Source organism: Panicum virgatum, chromosome 2N, assembly GCF_016808335.1.
Source record: "Panicum virgatum strain AP13 chromosome 2N, P.virgatum_v5, whole genome shotgun sequence".
Taxonomy (NCBI): Eukaryota; Viridiplantae; Streptophyta; class Magnoliopsida; order Poales; family Poaceae; genus Panicum; species Panicum virgatum.
In genome coordinates, this window is record NC_053146.1 from 57,366,273 (window position 1) to 57,380,368 (window position 14,096).

The window sequence follows — 14,096 nt, forward strand, 5'->3', positions numbered from 1 at the left end:
TAAAAATTATGTGTCCATAAGAAAGGTATTGAGGGAACAATGTATGACCATAGTATACATAAAATATAAATTTTTATCGGGTCCATACCTGTCGAGAGTACCAGAGAGTCCCCATGGTGGGTCTGTCGTCCTCCGTGTCACCGTACATATCCGGCGTGTACGGTGACTGGTCAATCATGGGACGACCGATAGCAATCCTCTCGTAAGACCAAAGCTGTAGCAGAATTGGGCACCCCGTTAGGACAGCATTCCTATCATTCTGCCGTGATGCCTTGCAGAGTCCACGATATGTGCATGCAAGAACCGCTGAACCCCAACTATATAAGGGTATGACATCCTCATCTGCATCGGCGATCTCCTGTGCATAGGGCAGAAGCACCCTATCCACACAGTGGCTGTGTGAGTTGTTGAACATGATGTACCCAAACAACCACAGCAGGTATGCCTCGAGTGATCTAGTCACGCTGTACTCATCAGCAACGGCTGCCAACAGATCCGACTGCAATGAAGTACGAACATTGAGAATAAAAAACACATGAGTTATTTCAAAGCCATAAAATACATCAACACATTGTTTTGTACGAAATTGTACTTGAAACTGTAGGAGCTATAACTTGGAAGAACCTTTCGACTGTGGGTGCTCATTGAAATCTTCAGGATCAATCGTGGTGGCAACACCTGCAAAACGTTCCTCAAGATCATCCAGCCACGTAGAAGGTACCACACGGGGCCCAACAGCGTATCCGGTGATAGAAAGACCAAGCAGCATCGCAACGTCCTGCAGGGTCGGTGCCATCTCCCCACAAGGGAGGTGGAACGTGTGTGTCTCAGGTCTCCATCTGTCAACGAGAGCTGAAAGTAGAGACCTGTCTAGCTTCACCAAAGCACTCTCAGCAAGACGAGCCACAGTGAGAAGACCTGCCTCGCTCAGCCTGCGTCATACAGTGCAAAATTGTTAATACATTATATAACAAAATGTATAACGGATAAAAACAGAAAATAGACGACATATCACCTGGGCACCCATCGTGGGTCTACAGCAACCAACTCTGCAGGTGGACGTGGACGCAGCACGTTTAGTTCTTGGTGCTGAACCTTCGCAAGGAAGGACCGGTGACCCGAGTCTATTGTTGGGTCCAGCAACGCAGGAGTAACCCCGGCCATACCTACCACGTAAGATCAAAACAATACAATACAATCACACACATCTAAATATTTCTAATAGTTCCTTATATTTCCAAAATAATTTCTAAGATTTTCTAACGATTTAGAATAATTTCTAATATTTTCTAACATTTTATAAATTTTCTAATATTATCTTGCAATTTTTAAGACTTTCTAATACTTCTCTAACAATTTTCTATTACTTTCTAATATTTAATCTAGCAATAACCACTACTAACATTAATTAATTAGATTGCTAATGTACTATATCAACGCTAATCACTACAAGTAACTACACCTAAATGTACCACTAATCAGTCCTAATAATAATTAAACTGATTGCTAATCTACTGTTTCAACAAAATATTTTCTATAATTTTCTACAATTTTCTAACATTTTCTACAATTTTCTAACATTCTCTATAATTTTCTAACATTTTCTATAATTTTCTACAATTTTCTAACATTTTCTACAATTTTCTAATATTATCTTGCAATTTTTTTGATTTTCTAATACTTCTCTAACAATTTTCTAGTATTTTCTAATACTAAATCTAACACTAAATGTACTATATCAATGCTAATCACTATAAGTAACTGCACCTAAATGTACCACTAATCACTCCTAACAATAATTGGACTGATTGCTAATCTACTGTTTCAAAAAAATAATTACAACATAATCTATTTATAAAATGTAGAAAATTTTAGTTACCTACAGTCGCCGGCTTGAAAATCCGGCAGGGTTTCGCCGTTTTGTCTCTCCCTCACCCCTCGTCTCCCTCCCTCCCTCTCTTTTCTTTTTTTCTGAATTTTTAGTGAGGCAAATGAGGGGGTGAGGGGCAGCCAACACCTTATATAGGGTTGGGGGGCGGTCGCCCCGCAGGCGGGCGACCAGGGCCCACCGCCCCGCTGCCAGGCAGCCGGTCCTCCAGGGACCTCGGCGTAATTTTTTGTCGACTTTTTTTGCAGATAAGCCCCTGCCGCCCGGCAGCGGGGCGGCCGGGGTATATTCATGTAAATTTCGAATACGAAAATATATTTTTTGTAAAAAACGAAAATAAAAAATATAAAAATAAAAAAACCGCGGAGAATAGAAGCAGACTAGGGGGCTAGGGGCCGTTTGCTGCGGTAATTCATGCAAAAATAAAACATTTGTTAAAAGTAATTTTCGTGGTAGTTACTTGTATGAATAAAGAACGAGAGATTTCGAGATATAGGAGTAAGTATAAGAAGTCTGTTGAAGTTTATAGTGAAATAGGAGAGAGAAATAGGATGAGAGACTCTCGTATGGATGGAATAGGGAGGCAAAGTGGAGGTGGGTTAGAGTTGCTACCTCTCTCTAGGTGCGATCAGTTTTGCGGGGTTCAAGTGCTCGCGAGCGGGAGCCTGTTTTTTTTCGCTACTTGTTGAGCGCGGGAACCGTTAGTTTCCTGGGAAGTGTACTTCCCCAGCAGTGGGACTCACTGACAGTGTTGACTTCCGTTTTTTTTTAGTATTTTAACTGTTGTAGGCCAGATTTTTGGGTTTGTTTTGAGAGAAATTTAACCGCTGCCAAAAAAGACCAATCTTATATCGTTTGCCACCGAAAAAAAATAGAACACTGTAACGTGTCATCCAACAAAAACAAGTAGTTCAAATGAAAGGACACTGTTAACCATCAATTGCAAACATCACTTTCTTCTAGGGCAACTACAAGGGGAAATTTTTTGAAACTGTTTATAAGTCAACAAAGAATTAAGAGGATCGAGTGAATCTTTGTTGGTTCTTACAGCTAGTGTACAAAAGAATCGACATGTGTTTTCTGTACCAAAAAAAAGATTAACAAATTTCTGTACAGAAATCCAATTGCGTCATTTTATAAGTCTACAGTGCGACGACCAGTTATCATTTTATAAGTCTACAGAAATTGTCTAATTGCACATTAATTCACACATTTTATAAGTCTACTGATGCTAGACATCATGTGCAATTAGACAATTGCGTCAGAACGAGTGGGGAACTCAAGGCCTCGAAGCGCAGGGATGTTGTGCAGATCCTCTGTAGAGTACAAGGGAACGAACCAGAACAATTTTTTGGAGCCAAAGACCTGCGGTAACCTGTATTACATACGGGACGTACGATATAAAATCAGACAAATGAACATGCTATAAAAGCTTACCTGCTCCAAGTTTCTTCTCCATCCTAGGTCATATTTCCATGAAACTGACTTCTTTCGCTCGTGGACCTGGAACAAGTTTTGATCCAACACAATCATGTTGTGTTGTTTTGGAAATTTCACCAAGAGAACCAGATATTAATCTATTGGGATGTAGTGCTGAACAACTGCAGCGCAGGATACGAAAACTACCAAAATCCGAATTACAATGATTGGACAGTTAGAAACCTTTTGTATGCGCTATACAATTTCCTTCGATGAATACTGCATTTTAATCTTGCAGTATGATGGCCATATTTGACCCGTTTCCAAATTAACAGGTAATCCGGTTGATGAAGTTTGATGTTTCATCAAGACATTTCTTTAATGTGTGAATTGTGCAAAACAAATTAAAGCATGAGCATTAATGTCCCCAGAATTACCTCTATAGAAGTTGTATTACTTGTAACGAGAGACGCGTGCATGCCAATGAAACAAAGAAGGCTCAGCGCAAATGCTAAATTGAGAACTGCAATAAAGACCAGTTGTTAAGTAACTCGCATAAGTTTGGCGCTTCAAAGGGGGGAAAAAGGTTTACCAAAAGCAATAAATAGAATAGCAATATCCCCAGGGGAGCTGGAACGCCTGCTTTCATCTTGAAAGAACTCAATAAAGTACGGAAGTAGTACCAAGGTATCCAGCACTGTCTCAGCAAATGTATACACCTATATGAGATAGAAAATGAACTTTAACAGAAACACATAGCAAGAAATTAGGTATGTAAACGGGGAAACAGAGAACTATTGCTACAAGAGAAGTAATAGGTAAATAAGAACACACGTGTTTGAGAAAATAAAAATTACAAAGAACAGTCATATCTCTTTTGTTCTAAGTACAAGCCTGGGCTTGACTTTTAGGGCTGTTTGCCAATGGTTGACAAACTTATCTAGCAGCAGAAAGAGCTCACACACTTGCATACCATAAGTTGTTTAGGTGGGATGTTAACTAAGAACCAAAAGTATTGCCAAGTATTTATTCCCTATTTGCAAGAACAACCAAACCACAAAGTATTGCCAAGTATCCACTTCAGATTTGCAAGAAAACCAAACCATAAAAGTAATGTCAAGTATGTATTACATGTTTGCAAGAACAACCAAACAAGAACAGTGGTTAAACTTGAAGGGAAAATGTTGAAGGCCTTGGTTAGCATTTACAGGCTCCTTATTGCAGGAGAATCAAATAATTTTCAACAAAAAAGAGATAACAAACACACGTTTGAAATTGAATCTGTGCAGGTTTATGTACTCTGTTTATACTACATGCATGATTTTCGCGATGCTTTTTTTTTGAAACATTGCAACATGTTTGATTACCTATATCTATGCTAAAGGGGACGCCCGAACCTAGGATACCAATAAATTTATGTTTATGCTAAAAGGGGCGCGATAAGAAATGATTCAGTTGTACCAGGAAAAGGAGAAAATACTTGTAGTTCCTTGCTCCAACACAATTCACTACCCAAATGCAGTGATGGTCCATTTTAAGCACACATCTGTTACCTGCATAGTCAAAAGAAAAGGTTAAAACAAGAACATGGTGAAGGACTGGATGACTTCTAACTTATTCATCCTAGGACACGATAGAAATTAGATAAGCTGATTCAAAAGGTGAGCTAGATAGCAGATCCTCAGCCAAGCTAATAAAACAGAGGAAAATAGAAGAGCTTCTCGGCTATGTATCATATCTGGTAAATTTACTAGACAAGGACTGGTCAATATGCAATACAACTATAGCTAGTAAATATTTTGCAGCAAGTTGACAGGTTTTGTTTTTTTTAAATCATTGCAAGAAAGTTGGAAACATCAACAAGAAAATCCAGATCAGGAACCGAAAAACTGAACAGTGCAACAAAAAAAAGTTAACGTAGATATGAGATAACTGTTACAAATAGTATTAACATGCGACTTTGATAAAAGACTCACTAATGAACAAACAACAAAGTTTCGATTGCAATGTTTCAAACAGTGATCATAAGTTGAAAGTTTAGTTGCCATCAACAGGAAACATTACTTACAGACAGAACAATGATGACAGCGGGGAGGTTTGCCATTTTGACAGCGAGAGCAATATCTAGGTGCACTTCCTTGCTCCTCTGAAGAGGAACCAGGATCCCCACTATATTCGGCATCATGTCTCCAGTTTTCAGGTACAGAACCAGGATCGGTGAAAACAACCATCAAATAGCACCACATAATCATTGCAAGCTGCAGAAGAAACAAGATCCCTGAAGAAGTTTAAGCAAGACAGAATCAAATATAATCATATGATTTGTATTTCTCGTTTTAAGGCCCATGTTGGGAAGTAAAAATATAATAACGCAAAGCTACCATGTCTAAAATGAAATATTCTCAGACACTACAAGAATAAAGTTGTTTTTTCCAATATGGAATCTAGGAATTGGAGCATCTTATTTATGTGAGAAAATAGCAACGCTAAAAAAATGTGAAGTATACAAATAAGATATCAAAAAAACATAGCGCAGATTGATTTCTCTGCTACCAGACTGTTCTTTAGAGAAAACAGCAGGAAATCCCCTGCAGTGGTACTGTTATTTACATTAATAATATAGAAGAAAATTTATACACGACAAAACAAAAGGATCTATACAGTAAGGGTAGGGCCAAAGCAGCTAAAGCAAAGAAGATAACGAAGAAGAGAAGGACAGTTCTAAAGGCCCCTTTATTCTATGTAGTTGAACTAAAGCTTCAACGTAAAATCCTGCTATCCAGTGATGAAAGGAAAGATACTACCAGACTGTTTGATGAGAACTAGCAAAAAAGGCCTTACTTGGGAAACTCATTAGCAAATCCAATTTTGGTGTATTTCAAAATGTTATTATTCAGATATACTCAGCTATTTACTTTGCAAACTCAACAACAGCCTTGGTAGTCATGAAGGCACTATGATCATTATCGAGGATTGCAGTATGCTGGATTTAAAACTTAAAATACAGCGTACGATATTAGAATCTAGACACTCCACGTGCATCACCTCTACTTACAGAAATGTGTATTCACCTAATTAATACCCAATGGAAAACCTACTGCCATTTTACTCCTTTTGGGACTTAGACCTTCATTATCGAGTTTCAGTTTTCACATTATTTCGGTGATACCTAAATCCCTAAGCAGGTGTCTGGACTCTGGATGAGTGGTATTTCATTGGAGTATAAAGTATGTAGTTCAAATTCGAACTAAACCCCAAAAATTTCCAAGTAAGGTGCCATATATCTCAAAAAGCTGACACGTATTTAGTTAATATTCCATCCAGAAACATGATGTTTAAGAAACGTGCAGCCGAACTTCTCTAGCTTTGACCACTAATATGAAAAACAAAGCATCTGGAGGCCGCTAAATTATGTGAAATAGTATAGTTAAATTTTTTTATGAAAAAACATTTTCACAACTATTTAGTAACATATTTATATAAATGAAATGTCAAAGTTGCAGCTTGAGGATGAGCAGAGATTGTAGTTATGTAGTTTAGCCTCCAAAAACACATATCAGTTACCACATCCAGAAAAAATACGCCACTAACTTGTTTAGTGTCCAACATGCTCAATCCATGCAACCTTTCCACTCCTTGGGTCAACCAGAATTAATCGTCACCCACCATACCTTTTTTTAAAAAAAACGAACTGGCAAGAGAGCTGCCTCTTATATTAATTAGAAGGAGAAAAGCCAAACAAAGCTAGAGATACAACACTGTACAGGACGCCGCCTACGTCACCCACCATACCTAGCCAATCTGTTCCCACACATGACTGAGTTGCTTCACAAGTCAAATCTATTTTCGCAATTGCAAAACAGTACAGGTCCAAACGGCTGCGCATCATAATTCCAGTACCCACAGTGCACATGAATGAGATGCGCATTCGACAAGCACAGCTTAAATAACCCTAGAATCCCAAGATCGCAAGTTCAAAGCAGTCATGATGGTGGTGGACGTCCAATGAGAATATGTGATCGATGAAGAGATGACCCGTGGAAATCAAATCTAACGCTGCACTATTCTCGGAGCATTACTAAAAATAGATGGTCAAGCCAGGATTTTGTCAAATCTCCCGGCCTCTAGAGGCTTCTACGACTAGCCCCACGCATTGCAAATTTGTCAGGGCACACTAAGAATAGATCTTAATAGAAAGGGGAATCAGCAGTGGGGGCGCGGGCGTCGGCGCTTACGAGCACGTGGAAGGCGGCGAGCACGGCGGCGGCCCCAGCCGCGGCGGCGCCCCCGTCGAGGAGCACGGGCCCCCAGGCGCAGACGACGACCGCGTAGTAGGAGGCGGCAGCGATGGCGACGACGAGCGCCACCATGACGTAGCCCAGCCCGCGCAGCCCCGCGCAGGCGCGGAACGGGTTCACGTGCCGGCAGCAGTCCATCCCCGGCGGCCGGCGAGGTGGCGGACTCGCTCGCGGGGAGGAGGCAACGGCCGGCGCGGCGGCAGGCGAGGCGTGTCGGTGGCGGCGCGCGCTCAGCTGTCGCGGGTTGGGCTTGGCGCGTCCGCTGACTTGCGGGGCCCGGTGGTGCTGACAGTCTGTTTGCTGGCGGCGGGGCCCACCGATCTGTTGCGGTTGCGCCTATATTTCCGCTAGGGGAAATTTTATCTTCCGCCTAGAGTGAAGGTAGGGGTAACTGCTTTTGTTGATTTGACCGTGACGCATAGAATCATTGGAGGCGTCCCGGCATTGGGGGAAAAAGTGCAAACAGAAATTGAGACGGGGGAGTTGGTATTTTCGAGCAAAGAATTGCCACGATTCAGAGCAAAAATGTGAACAAGCTCGAGCTGGACACTTTTTAACACCACCGCGGCAGGCTTGCTCCGGTGAGCTGGATGAACGTGCCGGGCAAGCGAAGATAGCATGGCGTTGCGTCGAACAGACGACGGACATGCACCCCCGCCTTGAACCTTCCCTGCCGGCTGTCGCTCGCACACGCATTCCCCGTGCGCTGCCGCCCGCCGCCGGCATGATTCGCCGTCGCCGTAGTACGCACGCCATGAGGCCGGCCAGTAGTCAGTCACCAGCCGCGGCGCGCGACACGCGTGATCCTCCTACTCCGGTCAGATCCCTAGATCCCGCGCGGCGCCTCGTGATCTCGTCCCCCGACGGCGACGACGACGCATGACGCGACACGAATTGAACTCCGACCAGCGCGATCACGCACGCGGCGTGGCCCGCTCTGGAGCTTAAGGTTTCCGTACCCAGATGCTTCCCCGCGACGCCGTCCATCGTGCGTCTCTCGCTCCCGGCCGCGTGCATCCCGGCCCAGACCCGGATGCGTGCGGGCGTCGATCGATTGATCCATCGGTTTCCTCGGCCGTGGGGCGTAGTGGCAACAAGCTTCTGTAGTAGTAGCTAACTGACCGCGTACACAGCTACTAGCTGTCTGCATGCTATTGGTGTGTTTAGATCCTTGAAAAGGTGGGAGAAAAAGTCACATCAGATATTGTAGCACACTGTAGCACTTTTCATTTGTTTATGATAAATATTGTCCTACCATGACCTAACTAGGCTCAAAAGATTTGTCTCGCAACGTACATCAAAACTATGCAATTAGTTTTTTTTATTTACCTACATTTAGTACTTTATGCATGGATTATTTGCTATATTTAATATTTCGATGTGATGGAAAGTTTGGATTTCGTAGGGATTTTGGGGCATCTAAACACACCCTATAGATGTGCAGTCTGCCACTTCCCCACTTCTCATGTCATCAGTACGCACGGTACGGTGGTGGTACTAGCAACTGCCCATGCAACATGATTTGCCGGCGCCGTTGGGCGTTGGGGAACGGCAACTTGGCGATGCCGCCGCCGTGCCCGTGCAAAGGGCAGCGGTGTTCCGGAGCTGCGGCTGCCTACAATAATCTGAGCAAGAATTGGTTTATGGATGTGCGGCACGTTGCTTTTTTTTTCTTCTTTAAGTATAACTTGTTCATCTTTCTTCCTTGTTAACATAACCCTGCATTCTGTGGATAACTAGCCGGTACTCCGTTCTTTTGAAAAAAACATGCTAATTAGGTTGCTTTAAGACTACTGTACTTAGTTTGACCAGCACGCCATAATAAACTGATGGGTGGGTCAGATGGGAAATATCGTGTGCTCGCTTGGTTGTTGCTGATGGCTAGTGCTGATTTGTTATGAGAGAACAGTACTGCTGGCTGGCTGGTAGCTAGTGCTGATTTAGTATGAGAGAACAATACTGCTGACTGATTGGCTGACAAGCCAAGCGAACACAGCATATAGCCATCGCCCAATCATACGTACTACATAATCAGTGGCCAAAACTAAGCATTAAACGCGTCCATTGTCACATTACAATTTGAATGATAACGAGGTATGATTACAGCACCAGGTTGTAGTTGAAGCCATACACCAGGATTCATGCATGGGTTTTCTTTTTCAAGTTGCAGTTCAACCGAAAGAAGGAAAAACAAAAAGCAAGAGCAACAATTCTGTAGCATACAGTCTCACACATATCATCATCCCTATTTAAGTACAATACATTGCTGGTGAATGAATGCGCCAATGCGGTAGGAAACTATATAGGAGTATGTTAGATAAGGCAAACCAATCGACAGGAACAGGTCTGCAGGCAGCGGCAACAGATGTCGATCAAAAGTGGCATTTCTGCACGAACACCCTGGATCGTCCGTGCTCCCTTGTCTTGAATGCTATGTCATTTACCAACGATTTTGTTTGTTCGCTTGCTTGGACGTCCACCATGAGGTGCATCTGCTGGAGGCCTTGCAGGTTCTCGACTCCTTCAATGCCTTCCAGTATTCTGAATTGCAGGTCAAGCCTTTCGATGTGTGCCATCGCCCCTTCTGAGAAGTGCAGCGGTGGCAAGCGAGGAGCGGAGAATCGAAGCAGCTTGAGATTGGTTTTATACCAGTCATGCTTTGTAATCGGAATGACGATCTTCCCTCCAGTTACATACTTGTTGCTCTCAATGATGCCATCGACCTCTGAATCCTGGCTTCCCCCAGAATGTGAGAAGGTGAGGGAAAACAGCTCATGTAATCTGGAGAGGCGCTCGAAAGTATCTGTCTGCAGAACTGTAATCGGAAGGGTTAGCTCGGTGACACTCAGTCTGTGTATCCACATGGGAAGGCCAAGTAATACGCCTTGCAAGTTGAGACACTTGAGCAATACGGGCGGTGCGGACAGGGAATCCAGCGAGTTGAGGAAGTCAGAGCACTCGCAAACCATTGTGAAGGACGAGAGGGAGGAGCGGTCCAGCAGGCAGTCCATGGAGGATAGCAGGGCCTTGAAGGTCGCGCTATCCTTGTTAACGTCGAGCCTGTAAATGGCAAGCTTCCTCAGCAGTCTCATCTCGGCAAGTGCCCACGCCGCGCCTGATCCCTCCGCGATCACAATGCCAGACAGTACCCGCAAGGACCTCATTGGGTTCTGCTTGATGTCATCAGGAAGCTTGTGGGCTCTCCTCCTCCGCTTATCTCCACCGAGTATATGGAGGATTCTGTCGAGCAGCACAACTGTTCCGGGAAGCTCTGTCACGTTCGTCTCCCGGACGTCGAGAGTCTCCAGATACTGCATCTTCCCGATACTTGATGGAAGTTGCTCGGCATCAGTCCCCCGGAGACTCAGATACTTGAGCAGGAGCATTTGAGAGATGTCCTTCACATGATGCCTCTTGAAATCTCTGCAGCCCTCGAGATCCAGCACCTGCAGGATGCGGAATGCGATCCGAATATCCAGGCTCCCAAACACTGACAGTGATCGGAAGTGAGACGTGTTCATCTTCTCCAACGCTTTCTTTCCATGCTTGGACTTGGAGTGGCTGCTGTGGATGATGGAGAGCCTGCGTACTTTGCTGCTAGGCGCGGCCATGAGCCAGTCATCATCCCTCAGTGCAAGGGCGAAGTTCTCTTCGCTTGACTTGGAAATCAAGTACTACTCCATAACCATGCTTTCAACCCGGCAGACCTTCACCCCTCCACCCGAGCTGTGCTCCGCAGGCACTATGATCCTCCTTTCCAAGAGCTGGCTGAAATAGGCTTCCGCCTCGTCCTCGATGCGCACCCCCTGCTTCTCGTCCACAAAACCTTCCGCTATCCAGCGCCGGATCAACCGACTCCTGCTAATTCTGCAGTCCTTTGGAAACATGCTAAGGTACAGGGAGCACGTCTTGAGATAAGCTGGCATATCACTGTGGAAATAATTCAGAAGCTTCGTAGCGCGGCCATAATCATCAAAGGGCGCACTAGAAATAATTTCCCTTGTTAAACAGCTCAGAGTTTCAGCCCAGTCTGCAATGGTTTTCTTGGGGTTGGATGCCACGAAACCAGCCAAAGTACGGACTAGTGCTGGCACCCCATGGCAGATATCCACCAGTCCACGCCAAACATCAGTGCCTGGCCGCTCCGAAAAAAGTTCCTTATCCACGAACCTGGGCAAACTTTGTTCAAACAACATATGTGAACCCGGTGTCTGTTTGAGCGGCAACATAATAAACATAACCATTCATGTTCACTCTGTTCGCTGTTTGGTTCCTCCAGCCAGCCAACAGTATTTTTCTTTCACACAGCTTCAGCACCAGCCTCCAGCCACCAGCCAGCCAACAGTATTTTTTTCTCACACCACTCCAGCACCAGCCACCAGCACCAGCACAGCGAACAGAGGGATTGTCGTGCATGCAGGCCTCGACGATATTGCTATATCGTGTAGTCACCACTACTAGACCCCCTTTTGCGTTGCTCTCACCCAGACAAATCTGGAGTTTCCGGGCTGCTCAAGCCGAGCATAGGTCATCTAGCACAAGAATGCACCTGCAAACGGGAAAGGCAATGAAATGAATCACCACCCACCGAAGGCCCAAGCCCGAAGCAGAATATATGCCCTCTTCTCCAGGTTAAAGATCACGGAATGTAATGTACCTCATGCATCGGAAGCACGCTGCAATAGCATGCAAAAGCTGTTCTTCGTCCGTTGCATTGATATCGATGTTTTGTTCGTCCCGTTGTTGCAGCTCAGGGCCGCAGAATGGGACCAAGATCCTTCTTGTCAGGGCTAGTCCTGCTGGCTGCTTCTTTCTTGCGTCGCCGAAGAATTTCTGCTGATTGCCGTCGTCTTGTGACTTGAGTCGAATCAGTACGCTCTTAAGGATTGTATGTGGGTCATACATACCGGACAAGGACACCACGGTGCCGTTGTCAAATTGACCCACGAGTTCATGGTACAACGCCATGGCCATGGTGCTCTTTCCGGTGCCAGCATGCCCAACGATGCAGAGAACTTTTGGCCCTTCCCAAGATGACCACTTCACATGCTCTCTGATTTCATCAAGTTCTTTTTCCACACCCACAAGCTCCAATTTCATGCTGTAAAGATTAGGCTCTGGTAGCCGATCTTGGATGTTGTTATACATGTACGAACCTCCAGCGGAGTTGCCGCCCTTCTTCCCCTCCGCCTTGGATGTATCCGGGTCACGGACACCATACCTGACGCGACGTTTGCCGACGCGCTCCGCACGGGCCTTGAGCTCCGCAACCTTTGTGGCTATGCCGCGTCGGAGACGCCATGAGAGCAGCTCGTACACGCCCCTGCGGACCGCCACGACGCAGCCGCTGCCGCGCGGCTCGTCGCAGAGGTGGTGCACGAAGTGGTCCACGCAATCCTCGATGTCATAGGCCATGTCGCTGACCTGCTTCATCCAGTCCTCCGTCTGGTGGTCGTGCTCGGCGGTGGGATCGTCGGCGTTGAGGTTCCGGAGGAAAGCCATCATACTGGCGAGCTCGTGGCTGATGTCCTGGATCTCCCCGCGGACACCGCGGATCAGAGCGTACTCCTGGGCAAGGAGGCTGCCCAGTTTGCTCACCAGAGACTTCGGCCACGTTCAGTGCGTGAAAATGTGATGAAAAGTTACTGTAGCACATTTCGTATTTACTTTACAAATAATGTCCAATCATAAATTAATTAGGCTTAAAAGATTCATCTCATGCTAATCAGTTAGACTGTGTAATTAGTTATTTTTTAACTGCATTTAATGCTCCATGCATCTGTCCGAAAATGCGATGTGACAGGTACTGTAGAAATTTTTTTGGAAAGTGAACGGGGCCTTCATCGCGGACTGGGAGGCTCCCACCGTGAACTCCATCCAGGGTTAATTATCCCGACCGGTCCGGTCAAACCGCCGCCCTCTGCTAACGGTTTACCGGACCGGTTTGATCGGAAACCGGTAGAATTCAAATCCAAATTCAAAATCGCATGTGTAAACGGTTCCGACCGGTATACCGACCGGTTTACCGGCCAGTTTGACCGGTTTACCGGTGTTTTAACCAAAAAATCTGACGGTGTAAAAGTGGTTTCCCGATTTGACCGGTTTACCTGTTGCCATATGTGGTGGGTTTTAATGGGCCGGCCCATTTTTTCTTTTTCTTTTTTGATTTAACTTCAAATCCCCGCAAACTATACTAAATGAACGAATTTTTGAGAAAATTTGACACCATTATATTCGTCGCACCTTGAAGTTTTTTTAGGAATGTTTTAGGAATTTTTAATTTTTTTGAATTCAAATTTGACCTCCTCCTCTCTCTCATCGCCTCGCAGAAGACACTGCACGCAAGGGTCTCGCCACGTCCGCCACAGTACTCCGTGTCGCAGATCCGTTTCTTAAATCACTGTCAGGATGATTAATAGTGTTGCCCCGAGTTCCAAGAACCCTCTCGAACCGCCGAACCGCACTCGCCGGACGACCGCATCGCGTTGCAC

General features: G+C 45.1%; 2 protein-coding genes across 2 annotated transcripts; both read right to left on the bottom strand.

Annotated features, from left to right (window-relative positions):
* Nucleotides 1–2,817: 2,817 nt before the first annotated feature.
* LOC120658390 (probable protein S-acyltransferase 12) lies at nucleotides 2,818–7,910 on the bottom strand. Its single transcript, XM_039936664.1, has 7 exons — nucleotides 7,543–7,910; nucleotides 5,376–5,565; nucleotides 4,769–4,860; nucleotides 3,900–4,026; nucleotides 3,745–3,830; nucleotides 3,326–3,391; nucleotides 2,818–3,253 (listed from the first exon to the last, which is right to left on the bottom strand). The coding sequence occupies exons 1-7, from the start codon at nucleotides 7,741–7,743 to the stop codon at nucleotides 3,137–3,139; spliced, it is 879 nt and encodes a 292-aa protein (XP_039792598.1). The 5' UTR covers nucleotides 7,744–7,910; the 3' UTR covers nucleotides 2,818–3,136.
* A 1,808-nt stretch (nucleotides 7,911–9,718) lies between these two features.
* On the bottom strand, nucleotides 9,719–12,836 carry LOC120658356 (disease resistance protein PIK6-NP-like). The gene is made up of 2 exons (XM_039936622.1): nucleotides 12,263–12,836; nucleotides 9,719–12,154 (listed from the first exon to the last, which is right to left on the bottom strand). Exon 2 carries the CDS (start codon nucleotides 11,214–11,216, stop codon nucleotides 9,978–9,980), a length of 1,239 nt encoding a protein of 412 aa, XP_039792556.1. The 5' UTR covers nucleotides 11,217–12,154; nucleotides 12,263–12,836; the 3' UTR covers nucleotides 9,719–9,977.
* Nucleotides 12,837–14,096: the final 1,260 nt, after the last annotated feature.